The 11,600-nt window shown below is 34.5% G+C and overlaps 2 protein-coding genes across 3 annotated transcripts; one reads left to right on the plus strand and one right to left on the minus strand.

The window, feature by feature from the left end:
- The first annotated feature begins 2,056 nt into the window (after positions 1–2,056).
- LOC112000345 (glycosylinositol phosphorylceramide mannosyl transferase 1) lies at positions 2,057–6,006 on the plus strand. 2 transcript variants are annotated; one of them, XM_065775150.1, is made up of 5 exons: positions 2,057–2,680; positions 3,512–3,869; positions 4,618–4,781; positions 4,900–4,970; positions 5,585–6,006. In XM_065775150.1, exons 1-5 carry the CDS (start codon positions 2,484–2,486, stop codon positions 5,743–5,745), a joined length of 951 nt encoding a protein of 316 aa, XP_065631222.1. In that variant the 5' UTR covers positions 2,057–2,483; the 3' UTR covers positions 5,746–6,006. The 2 variants fall into 2 exon arrangements, with proteins under 2 accessions (XP_065631222.1, XP_023888226.2); XM_024032458.2 differs by having other exon boundaries at positions 2,059–2,680; positions 3,512–3,908.
- A 1,107-nt stretch (positions 6,007–7,113) lies between these two features.
- Positions 7,114–10,476, minus strand: LOC112000346 (uncharacterized). Its single transcript, XM_024032459.2, has 3 exons — positions 10,354–10,476; positions 8,437–10,090; positions 7,114–7,512 (listed from the first exon to the last, which is right to left on the minus strand). Exons 2-3 carry the CDS (start codon positions 9,804–9,806, stop codon positions 7,257–7,259), a joined length of 1,626 nt encoding a protein of 541 aa, XP_023888227.1. The 5' UTR covers positions 9,807–10,090; positions 10,354–10,476; the 3' UTR covers positions 7,114–7,256.
- Positions 10,477–11,600: the final 1,124 nt, after the last annotated feature.

Consider the following 11,600-nt stretch of genomic DNA (forward strand, 5'->3'; position numbering starts at 1 on the left):
TTACATCAACCAATACTTTGAAATATACTGAAATATCCAATAATAGAACTCATCAGATTATGCTAATATATCAAGCAGACTTATTTTGAAAATTTAACCTTGTCATGTCTTATTTGAGTCAAATGGCCGCTCCAAATCACTAGAAAAACAAAAACAAAAAAACAGAAACAAAATCTTGAAGAGCCAATAAATGGAGCACAGGCAGAGCCGTAGAGGATAAGAGTTACATGTCAGAAACAACTCAATTTATATGTTTGGATTTTACACCCTAAAGTTTCAGAATTTAGAATTTACCTTTTGAAATTTGTAGTGTTTGGATTTTACACTATGGTGTTTCAGAATTTAGATTTTACCCTAAAAAGTTTAGGAGTGTTTGAATTTTACACCAAAAAATCTGAAACTTTAGGATGTAAAATCCAAACAACCCTAAAATTTAAAGGGTATAATCTAAATCCTGAAACATTAGGGTGTAAAATTTAAACACCTGCAAATTTCATGAAGTAAAATCTAAATTCTAAAATTTCAGAGTGTGAAATATAAACAGTCTTAAACTTTAGGAGTGTAATTTATAATTTACCATTTATTTTATCCTTTATTTTATGTAATATAGATATAGATATAGTTTTTGTTTTTGTTTTTTAACAGATGGGCCATGCGTAAAAAGATAGATCCCAATACAAGTATGAAACAGATGGGAATTAGAGGGAACAGAAAATGAGGCTCTTATTATAGCAGTGGTCCGTCAAAATTGGCTGCTATCAAATTTAGCATAATTTAATTATCTAACTGATAAACACTAGAAAGTCCACATTTCCAGTGGGGTACCATGAGGGGATATTTACTGTCGGTTTATCCCTGGTTTGATTTTTAAGTTATTTAAGAAAGTGGATAATGAGTTAATCTGTTAATAATGACACTTACGATAAAAAGGAGAATTTGAAAGGATATCTCAAGTCATAGAATACGTTTTTGGTGGAAAAAAACTTAAAAAGAGTTTATTTATTTATTTATTTATTTTAGCTACCATAATATTTTAAATTTATGGTCCCGGATTAAGATTTAAAAAATTGATAAGTTTTTGGTATAGATGGGGATTGAACTTCAAAATTCTTAAGATTTGAATATTTCATATGTATTTTGTTTCTTTATATTAAATATTAATAGCAGAGTTATTGGGGACCGTTACTTGATTTATAATTATCATGATAATTATTGATTTGGCCAACGAGCCTATTCTTTAGACGAGAAGTGTGAGAGTAAAATTTTTTTTTATTTTTTTATTTTTTTTAGTTTTTTTTATTTTATGATATCATTTTTTTTATATATTGGAAATGAATAAGCGAATCTATTATTGAAAACCAACACAATTACAACTAGTAGTCTAGTAATAACAAAGAATTGCATGGAGAATCAATTACAATTCATTGCATTTGTGTACGTCGAACTGATGAATTATTATTACAATTCATTGCATTTGTGTACATCGAACTGATGAATTATTAAGCTAAGTATCTGCTCAACATTCATTTATTTAACGTAACTAGGTTGGATTTTGTTCAACTCGATCGACTTGTGTTGAGATTTTGAGTTAAATACATATATTAATTTATTCAACATTTTTTGCAAACTAGGCAATGCTAGATTCCATTTTGCCAAACCAAACTAAGGAGGAGTTTTGACTTTTGAGTAGGATATGTTACATGTCTTATCCTAAACTTCAAAAAAAAAAAAAAAAAACCAACATGTATCGTAAACTAAGTGTATAACCTTCATTTAAAAAAAAAAAAAAACAAGTACCAAATGTGTAAAACCTACTAATTATCATTATTTTTATTTGTTTTGGGAGGTTAGTACTTGGTAGGTTACATCCTCATTGTATGTGATTGTAAAAAAGGACAATGTTTATTTATAGAAAATGATTGTCAAAACCAAAAAAAAAAAAGAGAAATGATATATTTAGAATATGATTTCTAAATTCTATTACAAGATATATTCTTTCCACTTCCTGTTTAAAAAAAGAAAAAAAGAAAAGAGAGTAACTTATTATCAAATCAAATTCGTGCACTAAACACCGTTCTTTTACGTCCGCTGTTTCACACTTTATACAAATCTCTCTCTCCGTCACTAATCAGTGGAGATTCCGAAAACCTCAAAACTCAAACAAACAACCTTCGCCTGAGATATTTTAAAACACACAAAAAAAACCGTACAAGTTATTCCAACGTGAACGAGAAATTAAATATTATTATTATTCTCAGGGTGATGAAATCAGTGACATCATCTAATCATCTCCACCGTCCATTTCTACTCCTTTCACTTCGTAGCCACACCATATAATTACCCCCCTTCCCCCCCGCACTGTTGTCGCCGGAACCGTATGGAAGAATTGTTAGTGATATAGAGTCCGAGCCTTGCTGGGTCGGGTCGAATCGACTCGTTTATCGAATTGGATCGAGTCTCAGGCTGAGTTGGTTTTTTTTAGAATGAGGGGTAGCTTGCTGAGTCGTCGTACGGAACAGAGGCTCCGGCAACTCGCGATCTCGACCGTCGGATCGGTTAAGATCAAGCTCCTGCTCTTCCTCTGCATCGCCTTCACACTCTTTGCGCTACTGAGTCGCGGGTCGGGTTTCACGGGATGGACCAGCCCGAGTGGTCCTCCGGATCTGTTACCTTTCCCAAGGTTCGTTAAATATTCTCTCTCTCTCTCTCTCTGTGATTACCAACTAAATTAGTTTACTAATAATATATTTATTCTCTCTAATCTATTTGTATATTCGAAAATCAATATATTTGTTTATTTTTACGGAGTCATTGAATAGCTTATATAAACAAAAATAGTAATAAGTGACTGAGTCTTGGGGTTTTGAGTTTGTGTTTCATTTTGATTATTCTAAGTTCATTCGGTTTTAGTTATAACCGATTTTATTCAGCTTTAGTAATGAATCTTTAAAAATACTTTTAAAACTTTAACCAAGTAAGCAAAGTTTAAGGTTTAAATTCAAAGGTAACATGTTGAGAAGTTTCAAAGTCGTGTCTTTTTGTTTTTGGTGTCAAGCAAGTTTTGTTTTGTTTTGTTTTGTTTTTTTTTTTTTTTTTTTTTTTTTTTGTATATCCCTTTTTGTTCAAAAGTTTGATTATGTGGATGGCATTATTGGTGGTGTTGAAAATCATGCATACCTTATTTTGGAATGTTACAACTTGAAAAGTTTAAGCTCTTTTAAACACATCCTTTTGTATTAGTCCTCAAAGAAGCATAGAGCTGAGAGATATGACTTCACATCCATTGCTTAAAGAATTCATTAGTCATTACATTAAATGAAATCTTTTTTTTTTTTTTTTTAAAGATACAATAGGATTTGAAGCCTATGGCCACAAAAAATTCTCGATTAGTAGAGATATTTTTGTATGGTTTGAAGGAGAAATTTTTTTTCTTGATATTGTTGACCATTTGATTAGTAGAGAATGCTTGTAGTTCTTATGTAATCACACTGGGTGTACATTTTATGCACAGGAAAGGATATGCCATTGTAATGAATACATGGAAAAGATATGATCTTTTGAAGCAGTCAATTTCTCACTATTCATTGTGTCCTGGACTTGAATCTATCCATATTGTGTGGAGTGAGCCTGATCCTCCGTCGGATTCTCTTAGAAAATTTCTGCAGCACATTGTAGAGTCCAACTCAAGAGATGGTCGACAAGTTGAATTGGTGTTTGATATTAACAAGGAAGACAGTTTGAACAATAGATTCAAAGAGATTAAGGATTTGAAGACGGATGCAGTTTTTTCAATTGATGACGATGTTATATTTCCTTGCTCGTCTGTAGAACTTGCATTTAATGTTTGGCAGAGTGCACCTGATACAATGGTGGGTTTTGTGCCACGTGCGCATTGGGTTGATCAATCGGTACATCTACATCTTATATTTATATACCATCTTGCTTGAAGCTTTGTTCTAAGAATTCCTTAACCTCAACCTCAAGCTAGTTAATCAAAAGTCTTGCCTGATGCCTATATGAAGTTTATGGCCTGAAAAAAGAAATGGTACCATAGTTAGAATTATGCATGATTCTGATCCTTTTCTCTGGCTATTAAGAATGAAAACCTCATTTACATCATAACTATACCCTTAACAGAGATATGACTTTGTATGGAATGGTTGGTAATTTCTGTGTCTGGCATAGCAGTTGGAACCTGTTGTAGACTATAGGTGGAAGAGTGGAATACTTGCCTCATTATCCGCCTACAAGTTTCTGTCCTACCAAATATAATAAAACACCCTGATCTTACAGTACACTGAATTGCAATGTTCCGTTTGCATTTTAAATTAGATATACAATGAAGGAAAAGAAAGTTGACAACTTCATATAGATCAAAACTTACAGATCAATCTGAAGAAGCAAGGAACCTGTGTATGGGGTAGTGTATGGCTTGTAGCACAAGTATCAAATCATGAACAAAGTTGGAATTGGGATTGCTGTACCAATTTATTTTAAATCTTCTGCCATTTATTTCTGTTGGCATTATCTAAGAGAGTTAGAAAGCCTCCTGCATGTGAATATCGAAATCTGTCAAAACTTGCCATACTAATAAGCCTTATCTCTATCTATATGCAGAAAGGCAACAATGATTACTACATATATGGTGGGTGGTGGTCAGTTTGGTGGTCGGGTACATACAGTATGGTACTCTCAAAGGCAGCCTTCTTCCACAAAAAGTATTTCAGGATATACACAAATGAAATGCCGGCATCAATTAGAGAATATGTAACCAAGAACAGGTTATTCTTCCATATGATTAACCTTTTGCACTTCATTCCCCCCCCCCCCCCACCTTCTTTTGTCAACAATACGTCAATCCACAAGTACTTTTACTAAATCTGGGAATGGATATACCAGGAACTGTGAGGACATTGCAATGTCTTTGCTTGTTGCGAATGCCACTGGTGCTCCCCCTATATGGGTGAAAGGTAAATGATGTACCTGATACAAATTATGTTATTGTCCATTAGTTTTATCTCGTTTAATAGGTTGCAAGTTATGCCAGATTTGCTTAATATGATAATTAGAATCTGGTTAGTTGTTGATAAAAAAATTTGTGCAATAGAACTCAAAAGCTGTATATCTTAACTTGGATAGGGGAGTGGAGTTCCGACTTAGTGATGATTATGTTATCTTGATCCATTAAAGTCACTGATGGAAACGTATTTTAGCAACAGTACCTTAAAAAGGCACAATTTTCTCAACTTTGCAGTCCTTTTGAAGTCTTATAGGGCAGTGGTTTGTATTGTGTTGGTATATGGGAACTTCTAACTTAGATATGCATAAAAAATGTTTGTTGTTGCTCCAAATCAAAGCACTACAAAAGTATGCAACTGACTCTGCCTTTGTACACATGGAAGGATAGCTAATTGTATTAGGTTTGGGTAGTAGCATCTGTGTTAAACTTATGTCCTGATTTTGGTGATAGTGGCAAGTCAATTATTTCCACATCCTAAACTGCATCTAATATAAGTGATTACTGTGTTTTCATGCACATCTTGTATATATTGATTCAAATATGTTATTGGTGTTATCATTGTAGGTAAGATATTTGAGATTGGCTCAACCGGAATCAGTAGCATGGGAGGTCATAGTGAAAGAAGAACCCAATGTGTCAATCGATTTGTTGCGGAGTTTGGACGAATGCCTTTAGTATCTACTTCTGCAAAGGCTGTTGATAGCCGCAACATCTGGTTTTGGTGATGCAGGAATTCATCCTTCCTTTTTTAATTGCTGAATTTCTGCTCTTTTTTGTTTCCCACGTTTGGTTATTAATATTATTCCCATTCTTATTGGTTCATGACTTGTATAATATTGAAATTTCTTACTTAGTGTTTTGGAGATAGGAGTTAGCACATCAATTAGATTGATTTCATGTATTCTGATCTTGTAACACGTGGCAGTTGCCTTTAGATTTACTTATATAACCTTCTGAGTTAAATGAAGACAATACTTCTGATGTTTTGTCTGAATAGTGAATACTCCCTTGGACTTTTAGCAGCTAGATGCAATTTTCCTTAAATGATATTATAAATGAAGAATGTTGACTGCACTGCTCTACTTCTAGAATGATAGACGGCATAAAGCTATGAAAGACCAATTTTTATCGACTTCATGGAGAGAAGATTACAGGAACAAGCCATATTGAAAACAAACGTATTACTATCATTAAGGTCGTCATATTATCCAAATAAATAAATAAATAAATAAAAATTCATAAAGGTGTCATTCTACACGCTACCTTGTCAGCATCTGTTTTGTCTCAATTAAAGTGACCCGTAAGTTGTCTTCTTCTTCTTCTTCTTCTACTTCTTTTTTTTTTTAAGAAAAAGTTACCCGTAAGCGATTCTGTCTTTAATCTCCCATAGCTGCGTTCTTAACCTATAAAAGAGCATAATATGCTTTCAAAAATTCTAAGACCACGTAATAAATTACAATTCTTGTCACAATTGTTCATGTAACAGATTGTGAGTGACAGATTGTAAGTAATAGAGAAAAAGTTGTGGGTCTATGTAAAAATAACATATAACTAATTACAATCTGTTACGTAAGATATTTGTGATAAAAATTGTAACTTTTTATGTAGTACTAGAATTACTCATATGCTTTATCCAGACTGGAAAGAAGGTACATTGTTGATTGTTCATGATAGAAAAAGATCATTTACATTTGAATGCTTGAAAATCAAAGGGCGTGTCCAATTTTAAAATCTTAATGGAAAGGATGGGCGATTTGTAAATTGCATGTCTTTGTTTGCATTCATGATGGAAACAAGAAAGAGATTCATGCTTATGTAGAGTATCATTTTGAAGCTTCTTTGAGCCTGCACTGATATTTAGTACAGAATAAAGGGTGTCATAGATTACATATTTTCATCCCTTCCAAAGAAAACACATTTCACTGTGATTAGGAGGTAGATCTCCACCAAAATATCATTGCAAAACTTATTCAAAGTCTCTTCTCCACTCTCTCTTCTTACTAAGCAATACAAGTAGCCGCTAGAGATCTTATTAAAAATTTTAGTGTTTAATTTTTAGCTACCGAAATAGTTAGTAGTGATAGCAATCCGACTGTTCTTGAATAACTTCTTTCAGAAGGTTTTCCATTTCTTTTGGTGGATGGAATTGGTATGCACTAAATCCAACATAACATATATGGAGTGATAAACTAATACATGGATTTTAGTGGTATGCTACATTGCTACCACCCCTCATTTACAAAACTTTATTGTAGTCATCATTGGATGTGTTAAGTGATACGCAAGTCTCTTCGGCACCGGTGTTCCAAAGGAAATTGGCATACTTAGATATATGAGTAGGGTTGTCTGGCTCAGCTGCCATGGCTTGCTGGTACCTCTCCTCTGCTTCCCACATGTTCTTTCTTGCCATCCACAAGAAGTCTGCATATCGACTCAGTGCCTCACCATCTGCCGGTTCTACCAACACAGCACGCTTAAAGCACTCTTCTGCCCTGCAAACCCCGCAGAAAGATTAAAGGAAACAAACTCAGCAACATGTCACCCCAGTAAAAGTTGTATAACATAAATTTCATAAAATTGATCCAATAAACTGAAGTATATGCTCAAGTCAAACGAAGAACGATTGAACCAATTCTAATAGTGTCAAGTAGTTTAAGGTCATTCCAAATTAAAGATATTTCCCAATAAACTAAAGTATATGCTCAAGTCAAAAGAAGAACGGTTGGACCAATTCTACTAGTGTCAAGTAGTTTAAGGTCATTCCAAATTAAAGATATTTCAGCTAAATTAGATATATTTCAAGCATTTGATTCTCAAACCAATTCTTCAAGCCAAGCACTGATATTTTATTTAGCAAAGAATATCATACTTAATTGCTATGAACTGGTCTAACTAGGCTCTCGTTTTCAGTCATGTTAAATGGTGAATTTTGTGGGGAGAAACACAGAGGGCTCGTTTTGGGGAGTCAAAAATACCCCCACTATATAAAGCAAAATATGCCATCTAGCTATAAAAGGGAATCAAGGATTATTCCTAATTCTCTAAGGTAACAAGTACTACCCAAAAGATGACATAGCACTAAAAACTATCCTATCACTGTCCATTGGAAGATATCGTCTAGCAGGTTTGGCTTTACCTCTTAATGCATATCGTCTTCACTTTACTGACTATCAATGGAGTTAAGATGCCTCACTCTACTAAGTAGCATATAGTTTCCAAGTTAAACCGTGCAAGCAAGGAACAACCATCTAATGAGTCCCACTCAAAGCCTAACTTTGTAAGCTATAAGGACCCAATCTATTCAAATGTCGATTCAAGTGGTTAGTCTGAGTCTCTTTCACAAAATGGTTTAGTTTTCAATAAGGAAACAAAATAGAATGAATTCAAACACTAAGAATAGTAAATTAAACACGTACCTATCATTGTCATGAGCAACCAGGAAGAGGTATTGCGCATAGTTAGACAACAGAAGAGGATTATTTGGGTCCTGGGATAAACTCATCTGGTAAAAAAGATCTGTCCTTAAGTAATCCACATAATCATCTGATTCAATCTCCACGGTCACCGGCGATACCAACTGTTGCATTGTTTGATGATCAAGACCTACCCCTCTCATTTGTACCCTCATTCTTGAAGCTTCCTCTACCATTGATTCCCACAAACTTACCTCCCCTGAGGTCAACAAATTATTCGTAGACAAAGAAACCTCAAATATCTCATTAGGAACAACATTAGGATATTGAATTGACACTGATGATGTACCTAAGTTATTGTCACCACCCCCAGTACCACTAGCAATAGGGCTTACTTTGCCACCATCACCACCGCTAGTACTACCATTGTTATCTACGCTAGAAGATGAAGTTGAAAATGTCCTAATTGTTATTGCACCGAACTGTGGTTGAACTTGATTCTCTTTCTCATTCTCTGTGATAACCATGTTATCACTCATCGAATACACAGTGAAATTAGCCAGAAGAACCATCACATCAACCATGAGAGTCGGCGTTTGCGAAAAGACCTGCTGAAATAGCCAAACGAATGATGCATTTATATCTCTCTGCGCCTTATCAATAATCACTTGTAAATCCTCATAGTAAATGCTTTCCCTTATATGCAACGCATAGCTTTGAAGCTCTCTGATCATAAACACCATTGAAGAGAAGGCCCTTTTCAAAGAACAGCAAGTGAAGTCCCCTGATTCTTTCAAACCCTCTTCCCATTGTTGCTTCCTCTTGATTATGCGAAGTGATAGAGGAATTTCCACTCTGTTCACTCTCCGTTCAATGTTAATGCGCACAACTTCATCTCGCTCTGTCCAGTGAGGTGGCTCGGGCTCAATACCAAACAACGAAGGCTCCAAAGAATCAAACTTCAAACTTGAAAACTCCCTCAAGTTTACTTCATCTTCTCCTTCCACAAGTCTGCCTTTTCCGAACGTTTCTGATACTGTGCAAGTAGTTTCCTTTTCAATTTCGTTCTCATCATCGACAAGACTGAACCTCCTGGCTACTTCTTCAATCTGCTTCGATGATTCTGTGTCGAAAATCTCATCAGAACTTGCACTACAAGCTCGTTTTAGACTATTTCCTCTAGAAGAACATGACCCAGAAAGAGAAGGTAGATAAGCTAAGCCATGAGCAAGACCTTTATTGCTTTCTCTACGTGTTGGCAATAAGGAATAAGAAATTTTATAGTTCGGTTTCAAAGCAGAACAGACTGAAGAAGGTACCGTGACCTGAAAAGTCTGACAAATGTTTGAATTTGGACCAATTCCCAATCCCATAACTCAACTATCAACCCTGAATTTGCTCAAGCTTCAAACTCAAAACAGAGGAAAAACAGAGAACCCAGAAGCAGAGCATAGGAGAGAGAGAGAGAGAGAGAGAGAGAAAGAGAGCTGGTTATCGATATATTATTAGTCAAACTCCCAAGAAGTCCGTGTAATAAAGGAGTCTAATGCTATTGCTTTCAAGGAAGGGAAAGTTGAAACTTTGAAAAGCATTCTATACAGAAAAGATCACCGAAAAGCAAATCTAGAAGCTGGTGCCCATTCTTCCAATATACAACCTGGAAAGAGATAAAGGGCAACACATTTTGTCAAAAAGGGTCACAATCCCACCACTGTTCAAGACACAAAATCCAAAAATCAAATTTTTTGGTAGAAAAAAAAATTGGTTTTGCCAAAAAAATTTGGTTTTTGGATTTTGTGTCTTGAACAGTGGTGAAAATTCACAAATTACAACAAAAACTTGTTAATTGGTTCAACTTAATTGTAATATATAAAAAATTAAAAGTTAAAAAACAAAAAAGAAAAAAGAAAAAAGACTCACAACTAGTAAGTGATACAGAATGGGATTTTGATTGCTTCAATCTCAGAAAATATGAATCTGGGCTCTGGCTTTAGGAGTTAATTCATTTCCAGGAGGAGTCTGGAACATGAACGAGTCAAAATACATATTGGATTTTTAGACAAATGTAATAAATTTTCCGGGTTCATGACTGAAGCGGGGAAACCATTACACGTGGACGTAAAAGGAAAGACACGTGGCGGGTAGACAGAGTTATCACACAGGCATGTGAAGGGATCAACTTTTGATGTGCACGTGGCTGTTGTTACGTGTTTTTAACGTTTCAGTTCCGAGAAAATATCACGGTTGGCATGGACACGTGGTAATGTTTACTCCTTTTGATTTGGGTCACGTTTCTATTTTTAGATTCTGATATTTGAAAATTTCTGTTCAGCTCTCAAAAAATATAAAATTACCAAATTAATCTTTTGGTAGTAGTCTCATGTATAACCCATGTGAGATCAGATGCCTCATACTCACATGGTCACATAAATAATAATAACAACAAAGAAGTTAAACTAACGAACTTTTGAGAGCAGACTCAGGATTTGAGACCAACTCGACTATTCTTGCAAGGACATAGTCTTATATAATTATAATTCTTGTCTATATTGAAGTAGGGATAGCTCTGCTTCAATAGTTTACAAGGAAAAATTCAATATAAAGTTTTGTAGCCTTGTAGCATTTATTTTCTGTTGGAAATTGAGATAAGTACTAGCTTGCTAGCTGGATATTTCTCTGATGTCGGCCTTTTGAGTTTTAATAAATTGCAGCCTTTAGCAGGTAGGCTTTCAACTACCACAACATCCCCCAATCAAATGTAATACTCCTTACCCCTCAAAAAAAAAAAAAAAAATGTAATACTCCTTTCAAAATTGCCGACTTTGTATATCTATATATATAGAAGCTAGATATTTAGATATTTACAAAGAAGTACTTTAGATATTTAGATAGAACATTGAAAGATATTATGGAAGGTAAAAAATTTACCTTTTGGTGGGAATGTGCTAATTTTGGGAAGAGATTTTCGTAAACTATTTTTGGTTGTTCCAAATGATACAAAAACAGAAATGATTGATGCATACATAGTCAAGTGTCCCCATTATGAAAAGATGTCAAAGTGTTATATTTGAAGCAAATATGAGATCGGTCAACGATGAAGAGTTTGCTGAGTATATACAATGCATTGGTGATGGGAATGAACCATTTAAAATGGATGATTTGATTAA

The sequence above is a fragment of the Quercus suber genome, unplaced genomic scaffold, assembly GCF_002906115.3.
Source record: "Quercus suber isolate HL8 unplaced genomic scaffold, Cork oak 2.0 scaffold_105, whole genome shotgun sequence".
In the NCBI taxonomy this organism is placed as follows: domain Eukaryota; kingdom Viridiplantae; phylum Streptophyta; class Magnoliopsida; order Fagales; family Fagaceae; genus Quercus; species Quercus suber.

Excerpts from the sequence above, each read along its gene's own strand:
- LOC112000345 (XM_024032458.2), top strand. The coding sequence starts at position 2,484 with ATGAGGGGTAGCTTGCTGAGTCGTCGTACGGAACAGAGGCTCCGGCAA. Across the intron at positions 4,782-4,899 it reads GAATATGTAACCAAGAACAG|GAACTGTGAGGACATTGCAA; the intron begins GTTATTCTTCCA and ends TGGATATACCAG. Across the intron at positions 4,971-5,584 it reads TCCCCCTATATGGGTGAAAG|GTAAGATATTTGAGATTGGC; the intron begins GTAAATGATGTA and ends TTATCATTGTAG.
- LOC112000346 (XM_024032459.2), bottom strand. The coding sequence starts at position 9,806 with ATGGGATTGGGAATTGGTCCAAATTCAAACATTTGTCAGACTTTTCAG. Across the intron at positions 7,513-8,436 it reads GTTGCTCATGACAATGATAG|GGCAGAAGAGTGCTTTAAGC; the intron begins GTACGTGTTTAA and ends CGGGGTTTGCAG.